The 21,817-nt window shown below is 42.2% G+C and overlaps 2 protein-coding genes across 4 annotated transcripts in view; one reads left to right on the top strand and one right to left on the bottom strand.

Annotated features, from left to right (window-relative positions):
• Positions 1-21,817, bottom strand: part of LOC124193321 (thyroid peroxidase-like) — a 47,204-nt gene that overhangs the window by 5,817 nt on the left and 19,570 nt on the right. For 2 of the 3 annotated variants that reach the window (XM_046587084.1, XM_046587083.1), the window contains exon 4: positions 805-1,058. The gene's annotated coding sequence lies outside the window, so the exon portion shown is untranslated. Of the gene's footprint in view, positions 1-31; positions 173-804; positions 1,059-21,817 lie in introns of those variants that run through there. The other variant, XM_046587085.1, reaches the window with a different exon arrangement.
• LOC124193322 (peroxidase-like) lies at positions 9,671-20,337 on the top strand. The gene is made up of 14 exons (XM_046587087.1): positions 9,671-10,110; positions 13,717-13,935; positions 14,350-14,508; positions 14,704-14,921; positions 15,155-15,325; positions 15,773-15,943; positions 16,383-16,607; positions 16,683-16,810; positions 16,893-17,006; positions 17,077-17,337; positions 17,531-17,903; positions 18,226-18,334; positions 18,469-18,553; positions 19,299-20,337. Exons 1-14 carry the CDS (start codon positions 10,082-10,084, stop codon positions 19,806-19,808), a joined length of 2,772 nt encoding a protein of 923 aa, XP_046443043.1. The 5' UTR covers positions 9,671-10,081; the 3' UTR covers positions 19,809-20,337.

Raw genomic sequence — 21,817 nt, 5'->3', positions numbered from 1 at the left:
TAAATATCCAAGTGGCAATTTAAGAACTCACTGCGAAGTGATGATGTGATGGCAGAATTAAAAAAGGCGAATCTTTTAGGAGCAAACTGGGTAATAACAGGACTGGTCGTTTAGGTGAACTTTCGTCGACTGAAGGCTCATCCCAATATAATCTCCAGAATCGCAACGAAACAGCGCAACTAAATGAAGAGAGAAATTTCCTTTTGTATTTGGATTCAAAGTCTCTTGTTGTCAATGGCCTTCGTCTAAACCAGTGGATTCTTCATCAAAGAAGAGAAGAGGGTAGTAGAGTATAGATTCAGGTCGTCGGGCAGGTTGTCTTTGTTAACCCAGTTGAATGGGGCCAATTCTCCGCTTAGCTTCCGCCTCCTTATCCCCCCCCCCCATCTTCTCCGGCATCAGCTGATGGGACTCGTTTCGCTAGTTGAGTCCAGCTTCCCTATCCTGATTATTATAACTGTGCGTATGCATTGTAGGGCCTATTAGTGGCCCTCATTGATTTCTAACGGGTCACGTTGCAAGGCGACGTGACTCTTCCAGCGTCACAAGAGAAACGAACACAGAGAATACGAGGTGAAATTAAAAGGAAAGAAAATAGATGAAATGGTCACCCACTAGATTTGATTCGAGTTTGGAAGCGGACAAGTTCGATTACGTGAGAAAAAAAAAGAAAGTCACGCGGTCATAATAAAACACAAAAAGGGCCTATAAAGGTGCCAAGGGATGAAGCAGCTCAATTAGAAAAGTCACTGGGTTCGGACTGGCGTGGGAAACTGCCGGTTGGCGAATGTAAACTTTACTTACTTTTAAAAGTGTACACGTGCATCACAACTCACAATCCGAGTGAAGGTATATACATTCAGCAATATTACGAGTACTGCACACTGCCCTCCATTTGACGCTCCATTTCCTCGTTGAAAGCCAAAGCTCTATAAACATTCACCTTTCTCAAATGGCCCATTGTCTCTGTCTGTGTTCTATAGGCCTAGCCTATATGTTGCACTTTACTGACCAGGAAAGTCATGAAGGGGAACGGCCGAAGGAACGACATCCAATCCCTGCATTCAAAAATGAAAAATTTAAAAAAAGTTTTTCGTTATGTTGAAAAGTCTTGGAAAATATTCTAAAACAATAACTGGAATAGGGAGCAAGCCAGGCAACATCACCACTGTTAATAATTCATTGATGCAAACAAATGAATTAACAGCATCGTCACAGCTTTCCATCTTATGATTTTCGTAACAAGTTTCTCTTGATGTGATGCTGGAGGTATTCTTCCAACTGTAGCGTACTATGCTGCAATAATTAGATCAAGACGCTTATATATATAACAACAAGGTTTTCAATGTCGCCCTCTTCTACTTTCCTAGAAAGTTCACTTCACACTTCCGGCTTCCCAGTTAAATCACTTTTGAATGCTGCTGGTTTCAAAGCCAAATGTTATTTCAACAGACTCAAACCTTTTCCGCATGGAAATGGCTCGTGCAGAAAAAACACCACCACTCGTGGTGGTGGCTTACATAATAAATGAATAATTAAGTATTCATTGGCAAGCGACGACGCGGTTCAGAAATCATCATTTCTTGCCTTAATAAACTACGGATGACGACAAGGTCGACAAAGTTCATTTGGGTAATATCGAATCCATGTCGAATGGATTCGAAATTTACTATTAGTTACGAAAACCAAAATCGTATGAACATTCATTTTTCAACATTCATTATTTTGACTATTAATTCTTACTGTATCACACTTGTAACGCCTATACGATAAGTGACTTATCAAAATCAACTGAATGGATTCGACGGCTTCAGCATTTAATTTTGGTCGATTGATTCGCTAGTAGCAGCGCCCAATTCTTCTGCGCATCCGTAAACATTGAAGGAAAAAGAAAGTCATCGTGACATTTAGAAATTGCTCTCTGCTGCTGTCGATATCCTGTTGATCCAGTTACTTTTTTAGGGGGGGATTTCTGCTGTTAGATAACGATGGTGATTGATGGGCTTTCCCTTTTTCTCTTCCCTTCAAGGAAGCGGAACCAGAAATTCGAATACACAAATAGCAAAAACGGCCTTAAAATCAAAACAAGCGCTGGGGTGTCGGATGCCCAAATTCAGACTCTGTAAAAACAAATAAAGAAATAGACACAACAACGGCTTAAAGGCAAATAACTGTGAATGTGAAGTTATATGCATATAATAGTCTTTTAATCGAGAGCTGCACCCAAAACAATACAAGACAAGTCGTCGATTTATCCTTAACTTGTAATTGCATCGAAACACAACAGTATAGGGCACAGCGGTCCCCGATAAAAAGCAACGCTAAATTTATCGTTAAAAAAGACTTTCCCTTCTCCCTTTTTTTTCTCTCACTCTCCATCGAACGCGGGAGACTGTGTCGAATTTGGAAAGTATGCGAACTTCTGTTCACTGTCCTGTTCTCCTGCTGTCCATTCATATAGATTATGCGTGGGACGTTTTTCTTTCTTTAACTTGGTGGTGCCGCAATTTACTACGCGAACTGAAAATCAATTAGATTCCAGTCAGCTGCCGTGTAGAAACTTGCCGTTGGTGCTGGCAAAACAATCAACCTACTATAATCATTAATACTACTCAGCACCGGCAACCAACCAAAGAGATTCTACTTTTTCTTATTTTCATAAAGGCGATGACAGCCAATTATCTACGCTCTTCAGTTTACAAGTCTACAAGTGTGCAAAATTGATGTGGACTATTTACGCTATACTGATGTGTGGTAATCGTCTCTTAAGAATACATTTATCCCAAATTTTCATTTCATCTCCACCAAAATTGATTTTCTGTTATAATTATTTCTGATTCAATTAGAGATCAATGTCACAGTCTTGGTTGATTTCCCTCCTGTCATATGACAAGCACAATTTTCTCATTACGCATATTGAATTGCCTATAGGCCTACACGTAATTATGAGCGTTTGATTGCTTCATACAGCACAACATCCTCGAAGTTTCTTTTCACAATTGGCACACAACAAAGTGCTCGTCAAATACAGGAAATTATTCATGAAGGACGTTGGTACAAGTAGTCTAGCAATGCCGTAAAAGCCTTCCAAAACTAATATATAAATACTCCATGAATTCAAATACAAGATAAGACCTACATTAGCAATAATAATTGCTGGGGCGCACAAGAGAAATGTATATAACAAGAGGATAATAATAATAATAAAAATAATAACGAGACAGAAAACGCGCGGTCGTTGCACTAGAAGCGGATGGCAGTGACTGGATGCGGAACGGATTGTAATCCGCAAACGTGTAGAACAACATAAAAGCGCGAGAAAATAAAAAGGAACCCACCCAAGTGGATGTGGCGGCCACGACTTTGTTGGCGCCGGAGCATCCAACAATTGAACAACTGACTTTTTAAAAAGCCCGCTTGAAAATTCAATGGCCGCAATCAAAATAAGAGTCAAGGGATCGTGACACGCGGGGTTCGTTTGACTTTCTTTCCAGCATTGTTATTACGGACGTGAAACGACTTCCTGATTTTGTTTTTTTCCTATCGAGAGCACTCAATGGCGTTGGGATGAAAAGCTGGGGAATTTTTCGAGTTATTTTGAAGGAATTGCGCAAGATTCCACGCCCTGAAAGTTGCTGACTGGTGATGGACCAACTGATATTACATGACCCACAGCATTGTCTCAAATCGAATTCTATTAAAGGAATCCATAGAAACAAGTGAAAGGTTGTTTGTTTTGTCTTCGAGTGAGCAAACAAAAGAGTCCTTTCATAACTGCACTAGTTCAAATTGGAAGGGACGAAATCGGGGCAGTGTCAATAGCATTGAATTAGCAAATGATTTTAGGTAGCAAGAGAAAGAATATGCAGTGAAGGTTCGTGTCATCGTGTCACGAACATTACAAAAGGTGACTTGAATTTCCATAAAGAAATTATAATTCGCCATGAAATTAAAATGTACATCTGGATTGTTATTGAGTCGACCTTCTGCGTGGATCATCGCCTTATGAGGGAGAAGGAGAACGTGCTGAACTGTTACACCCCTTAATACATGTTTGTTGACTCACGATTTCACTCGTATAGTTTCAAGTATAACCTGACCTTTACTGCTGATGGCAATAAAGAGAGATGAATTACTTATCAAAGAGAATCATTCGAAGTTAAATGAAGGAATCAACTTGTTGCAAATAAAAAATGTTCTAAATTTCAATTTTAAATAAAGTCGAGTCAGACATGAGTCAAAGCACATACGAATCATTGCGGCGAACCGCTCTGACGTGAACCGCGAATGGTTTGACTCAAATTTCATCATTCTACTGGGAAGCGAACCCTGAGCCCATCGCACCGTAGCGAGCAACGATAACCATTAGGCTACAGAGGTATACCCCAACGCATATGAAATTCAAGTTTTAATCTTTTTCGTAATTTAAGCTCGCTTACATTATTACAACGGTAAAAATATAGAAAAGAAAAAGAATACATTACAATCAAGTTGTCACTCCAGGGATGACTAGGTAAATTACCGGAGCTACTATACACAGTATCCGTAGAAAATGAAATAGACAGGACCGTAGATGAGTCATCCTTGACTTCATCGTCAGGTTGAGAAACTTTAAATTGGCTCTTAATAATAAAAAAAAAATCGTGACCAAGAGATCCAGCACGAGGTATATACCAAAAGTGCTGGCGTGAAAATGCAACTAATCTTTTTGACATATTTACAAAGTGCAGAACTCGGGTTCGAAACCACAAAGTCTTTAAGTGGTGAACATTCTAGCCAGACAATAAGTCAGCTAGATACTCCATCCAAGTACTGGACTCTGTCACTTTCCATCAGTTCCAAAGAGAAACACCTCAGCAAAAGAATAAATACTTTCCTCCTTGTATCCTTTTTTTTCATCGGAACCTTTTCCAAATAAAACTTATAATTGTTGCGCAAAGGCCACGGCTTGATTTTCTCTCTAAGTATCCACTAGACATCATTCTATCACTCAAAGTCGTTGCCTTGAAACGAATGAAAACGAAATTTTCTCGCTAGATTCACTTTCCAAATTTATCCGATGGAATATATGCCAAAAACTTTTCCATCCCAAAATACCAGAGAATCGACAAGGAAAACTCTTGTATTGGACTAATTCAAACCAATCGTCGTTAATTAGCGACTCAAATACATTTGAAATCGTAAGCTGGCTCAAATGTTCATTGTGGTAATTAGATGTAGCTCATTTTTACCGCCGTTTGTCGTCGGTTTAAACCAGTTTTCAGACGTAACGTTTAGCCTCTATTTAGAAAGTACGATCACGAGCGCTATAACTGACTTGAAAGGCAAGGGGGAAAATGGAACCAACTCAGTTATACCTATTATTTATTGGAATTCTTCATTGACGATTTTCAGAATCATTTTTACGTTTCTTGTTCTTTTCCACTCGGAAAATTCATTGTAGTCTTTGTTTGGCCGTTTTATTTTTGTTAATTTATTTACGTTTTAGTTCGAACGACTTTCTAATCATCGACGGGTGATGATCGCGTCAAGGGTAGATAGCTGTAAGTATTCTTCTTCTTCTTCTTTCTTCGTCGCAAGTCTGCGCAGAGTGCTCATTTAAGCGTTAGATGGGAGTCCCCAGCGTTAACAACCAAACCGTTTGTCGATTGGCTGTTTGAGACAGAGCCCGGGCTCTCAATAATAAGTGAGTCTACTCTCACTTTTTCCCTTTTCGACTATGGACAGCACACACAGCTCTGCCGGCCAATAATGATAATTTTAAAAAAACCAAATTGGGTTACGCTGCTGGATAAACCCTAGAGTCAGGAGCGTAGTTGATAGCTTCTTTATTTCGTCGAATAATCGTAGGAGTTGGCTGTGACGAGTTGGATGGCGACAATGCATTTGGCACAAATAGGCCAGCCGGAACAAACTCTATTCTTCCCGTAACAGTTTTCAGGTACTTCCCCCTCCATCAGGAGCGAAATAATCGCCACCTAGCGAACATTCAGCAAAGGCTTTATTCGATTTTTCTAGAGATTTGCTTTGGAAGAAAAAAGAAATTTCAAAATTGCCGCCTTCAAACTTTCAAGAAAAACGCACGTCCATTTTCTTCTGGGAAGAATTACAAACCAATGTTGGTTCCGATCGGCTAGAATCATTCAATGACACTTCGTTAAGTGCATATAAAGAATAAATAAGGATAAGGAGCTCAACATCATGATGCTGCGAGAAATAACCACATTTCTCGCCTGCTGACAGTTGCATTGGATGGCAAGCACGCGCGTTCATTCTAGTGCCGTGTCATCATCGATCAAAAGTGCTGCTGAAACTTCCAAGAAAAAACACTTTTTTTTCTTCTTACAAAATTTCGACTCGTTGAATAAGTGGCCTGATAAGCGTCGTACAGCGGTACACGTGGCAATAGAGTGTACACTTGTATTCAAATGAAACAACAACCGTGCTGAAATGAAGTGAAAATGCAGGACAAGAAAAAGTGAAAAGAGTGTCATGATATCTATTTTAGTTATGCTATTCTATGCCTAACAACCCACATGAGCTACAGCGAACATCAGCAGACATTCAATTTCTGGCGTCAAAGTATCTCTATGGCAAAAGCGGCAGGACGGCAATCAATGCCTTCGTGTCCATAGATTCCAACATTCTAGAATTGGAAGTGAGAAAGTCTGCAAAGGGTTGCCTCTATCGACTTAGGTTGGGTAGGTTGCCAATATTCCCTCTGACTTAACACTAGAAAGTCTCACGCTTAATGAGGAGGAATTTTTTAGATGAAAAGAAAAGAGACCCAATCCTGTTGATCAGCCAACTCAAACGGATGTTTCATAAATCTATCAATTTATCAAACAGTTCATTTAAAGACTGAGGCAGTTATGTTAACCAAACATGAGAGATTTCAACGCAGCAATATAGAAACCGGGACTGTCCTTGGCGGTTTCTCTCAATCCCAGGACAGTTTGTCAAAAAGTAAAAAAAGTCCACTCCATTTAGGACGACTCCATCCGAATGAGCAATTACAAGGGACTCCATAAAAGAGACTTACATTTATTCTAATGATGTAAAAAGAATCGAGTCAAATACGGAATCGATCTAACCGTATACGTCCCGCAGCATATATTTACAGTTCCGTCCGACAGACTAGACGTATTATCTATAATTGTGGACAGCTACATCAGGCCGACTGTAATATTCTCTACCCCAGAACCTACAAGGAAAGATCAGCCAAAATCAGAGTCAAACTCATCGTCGGGAAATAACTCTTCTCCTCTCAAAACTCCCGAGTGTGTTATTCATTGGAAAGTTGGGGTATTTCCCTAATGTTCAACTTTTGGAGTGCAGATACTTTTGATTGTAAATTGGTCACATCACAGCGGTGCACGGCCCGTTGCTTGGCTTACCCGCTGTGAAAAGATCCCACCGCAGGTTTCACTCGGGAGAAATTTGACAATTTTTTTTTTCTTCCCATTCCAACAACGATAGACGTTAAAGACGTTACCTTTTTATTTTTCTTTAATTCCGGCTCTCTCTTTCTATACTAGAAGGTAACATCCATCCAGCAGTACCCGTTGCACCCGATCCACCCAGTAGCAGTACCTCAAGGGGACGTTTGATTGCCCAATGCGTATTATTGAACGAAAGTGCAAGCCTCAAAACTCAAGATCCTTCTTGTATACTTAAGTTTGCTTAAGCTGCTGTTTAAGATGGAGGATTAGGGTTTGAATGGATTCGAACGAGTCACCAGCATCTACGACGCGAACTAGTGCCATCATCTGGGAGCAGCAACCAGTACATGAAAAAGGGACCATTCATGACCGACTTGGTTATAACACTTTGTTCATTTTGCTCCATCATAAGCAGCGCACACGCGCTTTGATGGAGAACAGTGTTTTCGTAATTCTACCAACAAAAACAACCAAAAAATAAAAAAGTCCGTGTCAGCTTTCTCCACGTTAGTCGCGTGCCGGATCGAATACAAACGCCCTGCTCTTATGTACCATCTTGCCAATGTTCGTTCATATTCTCCCCTCACAATGTGGAGGAAAAACTCCCAAAAAACAGAAACGTCCAAGTACTTTGTTAATGTCAACACCAAAGTCTGCTTCGACTAGACTATTGAACACATTGGTTTTTCCAACCCCCTGAAAACGAGGAAAGGCACAGCGGCAGTGACCGAATTACCCACATGCTCGACATTAATCGCTTAATTCAATCACACTCACAGCAATTGTTTAACGCCCCAAAATCACAGGATAAAAAAAAAACGAGCTAATGCCATTGCGCAAATTGCGTCATGAACAGTAGGAATAGAATCTGAAAAGTAGGCTATAGACTACCAAATCCGCTCGTCAAAGAGCGCAAACATTATATACGTCTGTCCTGTTAGTTTAGCCTATTGTATAACGATGGACCTTGGATGGAGTTTTTGAGAAATGGCAAGTCATCGCTATCGTCATCACTTTCTCTGCGGGAAGCAAATCACTTTGGTGCCGGCACGACGACGGCCAGGAAGAAACGCCAGTCGAGAACCAATGTCTCCACTCCACAGTAGTCTAGCATGGTAACCAAAATAGGACAAACAAACAGGCAACAAAATTTGATCGAAAATTTTTTGGGTAACGTATAACACAAGCGACTGGATGGACAGTGTGAGACAACAATAGCTCAGACCCGGTAGAGATCACCTCTGGAGCGGGAAGATGCGCACCAATTACCGCGGGAAAAAAATACAAATACAAAATGAATAGAAGTTTTTTCGCTGCCGAGAAGACGAAGCTCGTTTGACGTCACCAAAATCCACAAAAAAGAATTGCATGATGTGCCGCTATGATGGGCACTACAAACGGTACCACACACTTTCACAATCTATTCTTCCATCGCTCGACTGATGATGAATCACATCACAAGGCCCCCTGTATTACTTAAAAAGGTCTGGGAGAAATAGACACACTGGAAAATGTACTTGTAGCTTTTTACAACAATGCCAAGTGTTGAGACGGCCAGAGAGGAGATTTCGTTGTGACGAGGTTACGTGCCGTGAATATATCAAACCTACACGCGTGTATATTTAGATGTATAGATATAGAGTACTCTTGTTTAATTGAAGTGCTCCTGGCCGGAGCAGGTTGGCAGATGGGTTAGATTTGCCCTGGATGGGAGTGAAAGAAAAGGAGGAAAAGGAAAACGGCTTCATCACAAGTCAAATAAATTTGCTCAATCACGGTGATGCGTGGCAGAATTCAGATGATCATTCATCATCATGCCAAACATGTGCAGAAGAAGAAGCAGCAGCTCGTCTTGATGTGCACTGGGATATATACCAACGAAAAAAAGAAACAATTTCTCAGTTTTTTCTTTCATATTTCGTGTGTTCTACTTTTTGAACGTCCGCAGGTGTCGCTAGTATACCGCCTCCGCGCTTCCATCGTCGTCGACGTCGTTTTTTTTTCTAAGCCCCCCTTCCTGGCCAGTTATTTTATTTTTTGCTATGGGGGGGATTCTTGTGCTTTCTTCTCTTCAGTTCCTCCACCCCATTTAGCCTCCTGCCTACCTCCTCCTCGCTGCAGCAACAACATCGGAGGGAGGAGCTCTGTTTCACACTTGGCCTGCGCTCTGCTGCAGACTATACTACACTGGGCTGCCAGCACAGCCCAGTGCAGACGGCACGTACATAATATTCCATTTGAGCCAAAGAATGAAGCTCCTCATCGTGCCGGCTGGAATCCCCAACTAAGTGCTGGGAAGAGAACAACACCGACCACGACTATAAGACCAGAGGTGCTAGCTCTCGGTACTGACCATTCTGCTTTACCTTTGGCTCAGCACGCACCTCACCCAACAACCCAAGTGGATGGTTTAGGGCCGTACCAACCCCACGTATCAAAAGTTTCGCATTTTTATTACAACTCCATTTCAAAAAACAACTTCAAAGTGATATCCACCTTTACCTGCAATTCTATTCTCCGCTAAGCTTCATTATTTTCGAGGGTGATACTATTCTTTTAAAAACAAATAAAAATAAAGACGAGTCGAAAATAGATAAAAGTAAAAAAGTGCAAGTGGAATCGAGCAGCCATCGTGGCGGATGCACAGCACCATGATTCGCCAGACAAGGTAAGCCCCAACTCCCCTCACCACGCTTCATTACACTTTGTTTGGCTATCGTTAAAAATTTTAAACAAAGGGTTTATTGTTCGACTAGTCAAATAACCGTTTCATTCAGATTTTTATCAACACAAAGTGGAGATGCACTTTTTCTCCCTTCATTTCTTTTATTTTTAAAGCGCTCGTGTTGACGCGAACATATAAATCACACGCGTTACTGTCATACTGATCCAGGAAACGTACCACTTTGATCTAGAGCAAAACTGTTTGCAAAGAAAAACACTTTGTATAAGGAATGAAGACAAGTTGGGCAACAGGTGCCGCTTCATCAATTCAAATGATTATACAAAATATACCGCTAAATGGATGGTAACCAACTATTTGATTTGCACATCAATTTCAATGACAAACGACTGTCTAACGGAGTGAGACGTGCCAGGACGACCCTATCTTATCCCATATGTGATTTTGAACATGTGTTATGCAAGAACGATTCCCGAGGCTGTAGAAGAAAAACAAACGTCGTTGCGGGAGGAAACGACAGGTGGACGGTCGAACGGAATCGCATTAACCGCGCTCGTTATTACCGCATAGGGTATAGAGCACTACTAGAGGCATAGGGGGTAATGTAAGCAAGGCAAACGGTACAACAGTCGAGTTGAGGTTCTCGTTACGAGCAACATCAAAAAGTCACGTCGCCATTACAGTAGTACTTTCGAGTTTCGACTGTCCATCAGTGAAACAGACGCAAATGACCAAACTGACAGCTGAAACGAACGAGAAAGACTGGGAAATATTTTAAATAGTTGTCGTTTCTGTCTCAGAGTTCTGTTTGCATTTCGGCTTTCCTGTGCTGCTGCTGCCCAGCACTTTATTGACCGCACTGCTCAGTCGAGCATCACGGAGAAATGTCGTCGTGACAAAAGGCAGACATAACACGTCCCCCCCCCCCCCCCACACGAGTTTCTCATCTGCTTTCGCCTATTACCTGTTCTTCTTTTTCTTTCTCATTATTCTCCGTCTACATATTGCAGTGGCTGCTGTTTCTCGATGAAACAAAAAAGCCATTATAAAATGAAGAGAGAGAAAGAAAGAAGAAACAGAGAGCAGGCGAGTGTGCCGTTATTAAATGCGTTTGATGCCAGTTCATTCAGAGTACTACGTATAAGCTATGCGAGCGGTGAGATGCCATCTGGGTCGGCGTTGGCCGACTGGCCTATATATTCGCCACCGCTATTACGAACCCTTAAGCTGTTTGGCTCTTGAACAATAATAACAACAGGTGGGAGAAGAGAAAGAAGAAGAAGAAGAGTGTACGTACATGAGGGGAACAAGAACCGCTAAATGAATTTCATTTCACTTCATCGCTCGGCTCTAAACACACACACCACCACCACCCATTTTCTTTATGAAACAAACGATACAAGTTAACTATTATGACTGCATCACCTTCGACATGGCGTTATTATTCCCACGGGTCACCTTTCCTAGGCCATTCAACTCGGCAATGTTGGGTACGAACTCATAACATACAACAATGTTATGTTGGGTACCCAACTCTTCTTAGGGGAAACAACAAAAACCAAAACAGGAAATGGCGTGCATCAAAGTCGTAAATTACAATAAAAATAATAAAAATAAAATAAAAAATACTCGGAAAGATTTCTCCTCTGATGGAAATTCAATTTAATTTTTCCTACTAAAATCAGCTCATTATCATTGCATATTTCAAAACTAAACTTCTTCTAATATCCTCCTCTTTGTGAGCGCAAAAAAAGGAAAAAGAGATCCCGGGGTTGGAGAAAAGCTCTAGATAACCCACAATGCGAGACGTGTATTATGACGTCGGTTGCGGTATACTTCATAAATACTATGCACAGATGATAATGGCAAATATATTATCTGTTATGTCTGTGGGCTGATGGCCTTTTGTCAATTAGCCCGAGTGTAAATATCATTTTAGAAAGCGGGCGGGAAAAGGCCGCACACCCTACGCCCATCAGATAATAATCCCGGCACTTGATTTGTTGAACAATATACACAGCCGAGAAGCGAGATGGCCAAGGCGGTAGTAGTATCATGCGCTGATAATTTTTCAAAAAATAAAAACCGCGACAAATAAAAACGAGCATTGTCGCATCGGGCGGCGGCGGGCCAACAAACGTGACGCAATTTACCCGCCGCGTCGCATCCTCTTTTCCCTCCCAGTCCCGACCGAAGAAAAAGTTGGTAAAAAAAAGAGAGAAATTTGTCAGTAAAAAATAGGAGAGGATTTGCAGCAGCACCTACACACTCGTACTCGTTTTCTCCCAAAAAATGTCCTTTCGTCTGTGCGTGTTTCGCTCAATTGAGCCGCCGCGTTCTCTCCGAAATTTCAATAGCGATTACTTTTGGGTGCGGGGGACAAGACAATCATGAAGAATGGTTGAGTCTCTTCGTCGGTTTACCAAACAGGAACAAAATGGCCAGTTTATGAAAAACGGGTAGGAAAAGTGACAGAAGTGAAAAATGTCACGGTCCCATATTTATCATGGCAGCTGTTAACAGTTTTTGTTGATCTCTCAAAAGACTGTAGAGTAAGAAAACGTCCATTGAAACTTGAATATCTTTTAGTGCGTTGGAAAATGGAGTCACTATAGCAGTGTAGTACGAGAGAAAGTCATCATTCCAGGCAAATTGTCCTCGCTAGTTTCGAATGAACAAAGAAAAAAACAGTTTTTAAAAAAGCCGTTCAAGCGCAGTCAAGTCGACTATAATGTCCCTGTCGTCGACTTGTTGGACTTGACGGCGTAAGAGTTCCAGCACTAGATTTTAAGTATTTTTGTTTTCTTCTTTTTTTAGAAACTACTGGCTATTCTTTCTTGACTTTTATATTAGAGCTGGACAGCGTGGCGGTCACAAATAACTCGAGTCCACTTGCTATTCAAAATTTCCTGTTTTAAGTTTTATGATGCCGTGTCCGAAAAAGTTTTGTTTGTTGTTGGTTCAATCTATTGTGCCCTGGTCGTCGGACACTTTTATTTGCGCATTATGACGGTCGACTTGAAAGATTGTGCGAGTTGGCTGACCTGGCGGAATCGAAATCGGATCGCCGAACCATTCCGCGTTTCACTTGACACACGCTCGCGATTTCTGGTTAGAAACGAAAGCGCTTAAACATCTCGTCACGTTTTTTTCTTTTTTTCTTGATAGAAAAAAAGAGGCACATGAATGGATAGCAGAAATAGATTTCCATCTGATATAGAAAAGTAAGACAACACGGTGAAAAGTGTGACCATCCAACAATTTGATTGGATGCCGACGAACGGAAAAGTTGGAAAAACCCCACCCTGAAAAAATGGCAAAAACTCACCGGAACCAATTGATTGGCACGTCCAAACTCACGTTTTGTTACAGACCACTACCCGTCGCAAATCGCGCTAAAGTAAAGTAAAACACAATCAACCATGTACTGTTAACACAATTGCCGCTGTTGCATTGCGTAAGGTGAAAAAGAAAATCCAACAGAAAAAGAAAAGAACGTCAAACGTTAATCATAATAATCAAGCTTTCCCTTCAATTTTTCGTGTCCAATCAAACGCAATTTAACAAAAATTTATTCAACTGTGTCGACAGGTTACAGTGGATCGTCTTTGGTTTAGTGGCGAGTCTCGTCGGTATTGATCCGCAACCGCAACGCCATCCGCATTCCTTGTGGAGCTCATTTCAACCTCCTACAAATGGAATCGATCACCAACGACAATCTCCAGCAAAGCGCCCATTTCACCTTCCAGTCAACCAATACACGCGCCAAGGCGGCGACAATTGCGCCATCAACATTCCTGGACGCAACGGGTCAGTGACTTTCAAGCCAATAAGTGTCGCCTTTCATTCAATGACGGGAGATTGTCCGCAATGTCAAATCAAGTTGAAATAGAATTCAGCAAAGTGAAAGATACTAGCAGTAATTGTTGTGAGAGAACTTTACTAGTTTGAAACCAGAGGCTGTCAAATTTCGCACAATTTTCTCTTTCCGAGCAGACAGCAATCATTTCGCTTACATGCCATTTTGTTACAATTTAACGAGCTCACTATCTCGATGGATGGACGAGTTTTAAAGCGAACGTTAAAAATCCACCTGGTAAAATACACGTTACAAAAATAGACGGGAAAGTCGTTCAAAATGAAAATGTGGAGAATTTGAGTGCAAGTGTTTGGACGTTTGGCGCACTGGTTTTCCTTTTCACTCAAATTGACAACTCATTACAGGGACTCGGCGTGCGTGACGTACGAGGCCGTAAACGCGGCTTTTAGCGCCACCAAACTGCGGATGAACCTACCCGGACCTAAAGGACGTTCCATGACCGACATTGACGTCGACCACTTGAGTCAAATATTGGTGGAGACCAGCCGCAATTTGATCAAAGAGTGAGTTGGCATTTTTCGTTTCAAATTGGTCGCAAACTTTCTCTTGTAAACTTGTAAACTGTGAAACCCAACAACAGGACATGAAATCGGCCACTGAATCGACATTGGACGATTCAAAGCCCAATCGGCCTAGGCTCAATTTCCGCTTGAGCAACTATAACCGACTGATATATATTTTCCCAATCAATTGTGAAGGTACAATCTGCACCCAGACGCAGTCCACGAGGCATTGCCTTTGATCGACACTCAGCGGACCGTCATCGACGACTTTTGTCCGGCTTACCTCAAGAGACCCAAGTGCAGCGTCAAGCGCTACAGGGAATACAACGGCATGTGCAACAACCTGGATCACCCACACTGGGGGGCCACTCTTTCGACAATGCGACGCCTGTTGCCGCCCGATTACGCAGACGGTAATAGTAACAACCAAAGAGAAATATGCAAATAATTCAACCTCCCATTTCAAAGAGAAAAAAGCCAAACAAAGTCAAAGCCAAACAAACAAATGGCAAGACATTACTGAGACCCGAAATAGAATTGCATTGAAAACATTTGCAAGACCAACTAAATGAATTTACCTTTTTTTTTTAAAAAAAGTTTTTGACTCGACGTCATTGATGATTATAAATTCTGTTTTTATGGACAGGTGTCAGCGAGCCGAGAATCTCAGTGACAGGTAAAGAGCTGCCGACGGCCCGCTACGTTTCGGCCATCAACCATCGCGATTTCGGCTTTCACGATCACGCAGTCACCGTCTACCTGCCAGCCTGGGGCCAGTTGATCGATCACGACATGACGATGGGAGCAGAGAGCAAAGGTATTGACACACACACACTGTTGCGACGTGAAAAGGCATTTCGGCCTTTAGCCGAATTTGGCCAAAGCCATTCAAATAATAATGGCGAACATACCTTAAGTCTAAGTGTCCAACAACACTTTTGAAATGTCACAGAGAAATTGCAACAACAAAAGACCTTGCACTTTCTCTTGTCCATCAGGGAATTCACCTAGCTGTGGCTTTCATTGTATTCTCGATGCTTGCACATCAGACTTCTTGTCCAACTGCAAATCATTCCGACAGGCTACCCAAAAAACAACAAAACAAAAAGGAATTGCAGTGGAATAAATTTGTGCCGACTCACGATCGTGAGTCGGCACGAATCAAATCAGTCACCCGCCTCACACTATACACAATATAATTATCTATTGACCAGTCAACCTGGCAGAGAAAGTTTTCACTTTTTTTAATTGTGTTTCATTAAAGATCCCGAGACGGACGCCGAGCCGAAATGCTGCGATAAGACGCCAAACCAGCGCCATCCGGCCTGCTGGCCCGTCGAGATCCCTACAGAGGACCCGTTCTACTCGAATTTCGGACGCCGTTGCATGGAGTTTGTCCGATCGGGCTCTGGACTGACTGAGAATTGCAAATTAGGTCTGTTCCCAATGACACACACACAAAAAAAAGACTTGATAATTCTTTTTCTCGGTCTGTTCCGTTTCCTCGTCCGACCGCGCCGCTTTCTTTTCGCTGGAACGCGCCAACAAACTCGTTCACGAACCCGTTTCTCGTATTACATTCAACAAGAGAATCACGAAATCTATTTCTTGCCACTCTCGACATAATGAACGCTAGTTGCGTCACATTTATCTAATGCCAGTCAAACAAACATGACAGATTCAAAATATTATATTTTCAAAATTCAAATTGATCGACTCACGGTGGCGATGCAATTTCAAAACGTGATTGTCCCAACACGGATAAGGTTTCGATTGAAATTGAACTATACGATCAATCCAACAATCAGTGGATACAAAACGAAACAAATCACGACGCATCACGACACAATTAATAATTTTCTTTGACTGTTTAGGTTCTCGCACAACGATGAACATCATCACCAGCACGTTGGACGCCAATTTCGTTTACGGCTCGTCCAAAGAGACGGCCGACAAATTGCGCCGCTTCCAGGGCGGCCTCCTCAAGACCAACTCGGCCAATCATCACCTTGGCCTTAAGGATCTTTTGCCACCCAAATTGGAAAGTCCCGACGCTGGATGCGTCCGCCCAAACAAGGACGTCTACTGTTTCCTCGCCGGTAATCATTTCAGACTAAAAGAGTATAAAGCCAAACAAAAAGACAATTCAAATGGTTTTCGATTACCCCAAACAGGCGACACTCGAGCCAATCAGCAAGTGATGCTCACCACTCATCACACCATCATGATGCGAGAGCACAACCGCATCGCCGTCGAATTCGGTTATATCAACCCCCACTGGGACGACGAGAAGATCTACCAGGTATTAAATTGTACATTTCAATTGATGAGTTGGACATTGCCCTAAAAAATGAATTCCATTTTTTTTTAAACAACGCAAATAGGAAACGCGACACATAGTAGCGGCCATGGTCCAGCACATCACCTATAACGAATTTCTGCCCATGGTCCTGGGCAAGGACATTATGAGCCGTTACGGTCTCCTTCTAGACAAGAAGGTAAATGACAACTCGTCATTAATAAGTAGACCGTTCCACCCATGTTATTAATTATTTGACGTGACGACAGGGCATGGGTTCATTTTACGACCCCACGGTGGATCCTACGATTCCCGTTGGCTTTTTCGCGGCCGCTTACCGATTCGGCCACTCGCTCATTCCATCGACCATCGAACGCTGGAGTGTCTCCCATCAATTCGTCTCGGCCCGGCGGTTGAGCGAAATGCTCCTGAATCCCATCGACATGTACGGGCCAGGCATTTGCGATCAGTACCTGTCCGGTTTCATGAATCAAGTATCTCAAGCCGTCGACGATTCCGTCACAGAAGAGGTAACAATACCATCAACAACAATAATAAAGCAATAAAGATCAATAACGACCATTCAAATTGATTGAAACGCAATGATAGCTATTTGCTCAAGCGGATGGATTCATCAAGAGTATAGCCTAAGAGTAAAAATCAAATTGTAAAAATTAATTTCATTTTTTCTTTTGGGCGGGGTTATATATTTTCTAAATGCAGTTGACGAACCACTTGTTCCAAGAAGGTCAAAACAGATGGGGTCTCGATTTGGCTTCGCTCAACATGCAACGTGGCAGGGATAACGGCGTTCCGTCTTACAACGCTTTCCGGCGCTACTGCGGTCTGCCTCCCGCACGACACTGGGACGACCTGATCGGAGTCTTCACCAACGACACCCTGCAACGCTACACCAACATCTACTCGACTCCAGACGACATCGATCTGTGGTCGGCCGGCATCTCTGAACGGCCTGCGCCGGGCAGTATGGTCGGCCCCGTGTTTGGCTGCATCATCGGCGAGACGTTCAGAAATTTGCGCTACGGCGATCGATTCTGGTACGAAAACGGCGGTTGGCCCAGTTCATTCACGCAAGGTAAAAACCCACAATCAAATTTATTCCTCTATTAGTTGAAAGGGTGGGTATGGGGGCACCCTTTCAACGCCCTAGAGCTTTTTACAGGCGTCAAAGCACGCCAGACAGCGGCAGCAATCAAATAATTAGCATTCGACTAATAGTGTAAAGCTTCTAGGATAAGTAGAGCAATTAATCGAAATGAAAACAATTTATTAGACGAGTATAGCTCAATCGACCTTGGTCCCCACCCCAGTTTAATTGATTTGCTATAATATATCTAATTGCAATGCACGTTCACTCTTGATTACTTTTTCTTCAATGGGGGCGTCGTCGCCATCAGCTCAATTACAAGAAATACGAAAAGTGAAACTCTCCCGGCTAGTCTGTGACAACGGCGACCACATCGACAGCGCTCAAGTCTACGTCATGGTTCTGCCCGATCCCAAATTGTAAGTCTCGATCGATTCAATCCATCGCAATTAGTCGGCGGCGACACAAGATACGCCCTTTATTGATTTACATACCGCCAAAACAAATCATTCAATTTCAAAAAATAAAATAAAATAAAAACAACCCGATTCAGGAATCCCCGTGTGCCTTGTCGGAGCTCCATCCTGCCTCGAATCAATTTGGAACTGTGGCGAGACAGCGGCGACAATGCGAATTACGTACGTTATCGATCCGGCTAATTATGTTTTAAAGCCAACATATAAATTTTTTTTTATTCCTTCAATTGTTTTTTGTGTGGAGCTTTCTTTGTATTGCCAATTTTTCAAATGACGTCGTTACAAAAACATTGCACTTGCGTGTCGCTATTTTATAATCCCCCTCATTCCAACATACTTGACTGGACTTGTGTGTCAATTCTCGACTACAAAAGAAAAGAAAGAAAATTGGGCTGCTGCTGCCTCCACAACCGCTCTTCCATTTCATCGTTGACACGCATCATTTGCCCATAAAGTAGTTAAACGTCTAACGGTATTATTAGAAAAAAAAGGGGTAGAGGAAGACCACCAACTGGCGGCCGAGCGTGACCAACAAGTATAACAACATCACGTAGAGCATCATGCACAAGTGGAAACCCAGACTCTCTCATTCCAAATCTTCCTCACGCTATAGGAGAAAAAAGATAAGATCCCCAAAAGTGTCGTTGACCCAGATTTTGTTATGCAACAAAGAATCATGACGTCCGTCCTCTTAACGATTTCATAGTCCAATTCTTTTCTTCCATCTCATTCCATTCTCCGAGACGAATGTTCTCCTCTTTTATGTTTCGAATCAATTTCTTTATTTCTTTTACATGTACTTGCACGCTATAACACACGCACAACAACCCGGTGACTGACTGACTGACCGACCGACATAACTGGGCCCTATACGAATGTACGACTCGATGGCACTCGATCGACACAGGACGGAGAACACAGCACCGGCATAGAAGAGCCGGCCACCGTTTCAATTCATCCCCATGAGACGGAACAGCTGTTTCAAGTGCCACCAGCTTTCCAACATCTACAAGAAGAGGCTCTCTTATTCGACGAGCCCAAATATCCGCCTGATCCCAATCATCACATCAAACCTCCTCCTCAACAAGATTATGTTGAACCTCCTCATCATCACCAGCATCATCCGGAACCCATTCATCATCATTCGGCAGGACCCGCTTATCAGCACCGTCCGCAGCAATATCATCCGCCCCCAAAAGCGTCTCATCCGCCTCCAGTGCCGGCCATATTTCCCGTATCTGGAACGGGTGGCGTTCTTCTCCTTCCTGGTCCTCCCGGCCATCACGGCCATCACGGCCATCACCACGGACACAACTACGGCCCTCCTCCAGCAGCGGGATATAATCACGTCCGTCGTCCCCCACGAACCCGCGTCAAAAGTAATATTTTAGGTAAATTGCTGAAGCTGAAAGGCTGATCGACTTCCACGCGAAATAAAAAGGCTATTTTGAGAACACGCCAAAAAAGCAACAACAACGACATCGACAAGGTCTGTACGTGCGTGAAAGCGAGAGAGTGGAACAACTAAACCAGGATAGGGGGGAGGGAGGGAGGAGAAACAAATAAAAATAATAAGAGACTTTAACGAGACGGACCGGAGACAAATTTACAAAAACAAGAAAAAAAACTTACTTAATAATTTTACTTTAATTTTTGTGAATTTGAAATTTTTCTAAAATAGACGAAATATATTTGATGCACAAATTTTAAAACTATACATAATAAAAAAAAGAGCTTGATTAGAACCAGCCATTGGATTCATATATTATAGATGAAAAGAATTTAAATTGTTTTGATTCTAATTTATAGGAGTAGATACATCTGCTGTCTGCTGGATTGTCTGTTCCTTTTGTGTTGTACATTTGATAAGTGTTCTCCACTGAAATGCTGACGGCGTTCAATTACATTTTTTTTTCCTTTGACCAATAAATCATCTATGCCCTATAGCCTGCCGAGATGACGCTGAATTTCATTCCAAGTTGATTCGCACACAGACGCACACATAACACAAGACACCATTCGTACGTACATATAGCGCAGGCCAGTGATGACGAAGGAGAAATAAAAAGAAGTGGGCCATCCAGCCACCAACCGCTGCACCACCACTGAGACCAGATGTGCTCCGGCCGCAGCCTTTGAGCCTCAAACAAAATAAAAAAGGGAAAAAACCAAACCGAACGATTGCGAGGCAGCACAGCAGAGTCCTCAATTGCAAACCGTGTCCATATCTACGCAGCCAATAGGCAAAACATGGAATACATGTTCAATGTGCATACGAGTTTTTACAAAAAAAATTGAATCATCCAAGGAGGAGGAAGAAAAAGTGGCAGTCGACTCTCTCTCTAGCCTACGAAAAAATAGAGGCGGATGAATTCATTTCAATTGGAAGATGTAATAACATAGACAATGACGAAATAGTATTATTTCAATCAATCACCGCGCGCCCTTCCAGCCTCGCCCGTTACGCAATCCACAGCATATGTGATTTCAAATCTACACCTGCCATATCACGTCAGTTTTTCGCGCTCCATCCAAATTAGCAGAACCCAAAAATAAAAATCAGGGGGGAAAGAGAAAGTCAAATCTGCTGGATGTGCGCTTTCTACCAGTTATTTTTAAAAAATCTCCGTCGTGATCTTACAATTCAATTCATTAAAAATCAGACCAGCATTGCATCATTATATTATTCGTCATTTATTATTATCCGGTAGTCGTCGTCGGAATGTTCACGCTGGCCGATAAGAAAGTCGGCAGCGAATGGAAAAAACAACAACAAACGGATCACAACTCGTCGAGGACAAGGGCAAAGTGTCGCAATTATTTTCAAACGAAATAAAAATTAGAGAGCTAACAGAAATCGACAAACGCCAAAATAATTTACTGTTCATCGTAAAAAGTAAAAAAAAAATCATGTATGGATGAGAAAATTGAAAAAAACAAGTTATTAGAAAAGGCCATTATACCCAACAGCATTGAAAGTGGAAGCTGAGACTGGGCGGGCGCGCTCGTCCACCGTTCGTTCATTCGAGACACAATTGTGTGACTGGATTCAATTTCTCGAGGCTCAATTATCAAACTTTAGGGGATGCTTTGTTGCTCGGCGTGTTTCACTTTGCCCGACACAATTAATAAAAAAAACGAACACACACAAAAAATTATTTGTGCCAAAAGACAAAAAAAATAAAAAGGAAAATAAGAAATCAATTTAACACCCGTTAATGCTCGAAATGACCGCGAAAAAAAACCCAAACAAAATTTACGCTAGTAGTAGGTTCTTATCGAATGTTTTACACCTGGTAGTCATCCGATATATCGACGAGAGAAATAAAATTCAGTGAGAAACAAAAAGAGGTTAGTGGAACTGTTTTGTTTTGCTAGCGGGGGCCTGGGAGAGGCGCGGGAAGCGACCAATTCGTGACACGTCGG

The sequence above is a fragment of the Daphnia pulex genome, chromosome 5, assembly GCF_021134715.1.
Source record: "Daphnia pulex isolate KAP4 chromosome 5, ASM2113471v1".
NCBI classification, from domain to species: domain Eukaryota; kingdom Metazoa; phylum Arthropoda; class Branchiopoda; order Diplostraca; family Daphniidae; genus Daphnia; species Daphnia pulex.
This window is presented reverse-complemented; position numbering and strand designations above follow the sequence as displayed.

What these genes read in the sequence shown, in the direction of transcription:
- LOC124193322 (XM_046587087.1), top strand. Translation starts at nt 10,082, where the DNA reads ATGCACAGCACCATGATTCGCCAGACAAG. An exon ending in GATGGGAGCAGAGAGCAAAG is followed by an intron (nt 15,326 to 15,772) that starts GTATTGACACAC and finishes GTTTCATTAAAG; the next exon opens with ATCCCGAGACGGACGCCGAG. An exon ending in GTCTCCTTCTAGACAAGAAG is followed by an intron (nt 17,007 to 17,076) that starts GTAAATGACAAC and finishes ACGTGACGACAG; the next exon opens with GGCATGGGTTCATTTTACGA.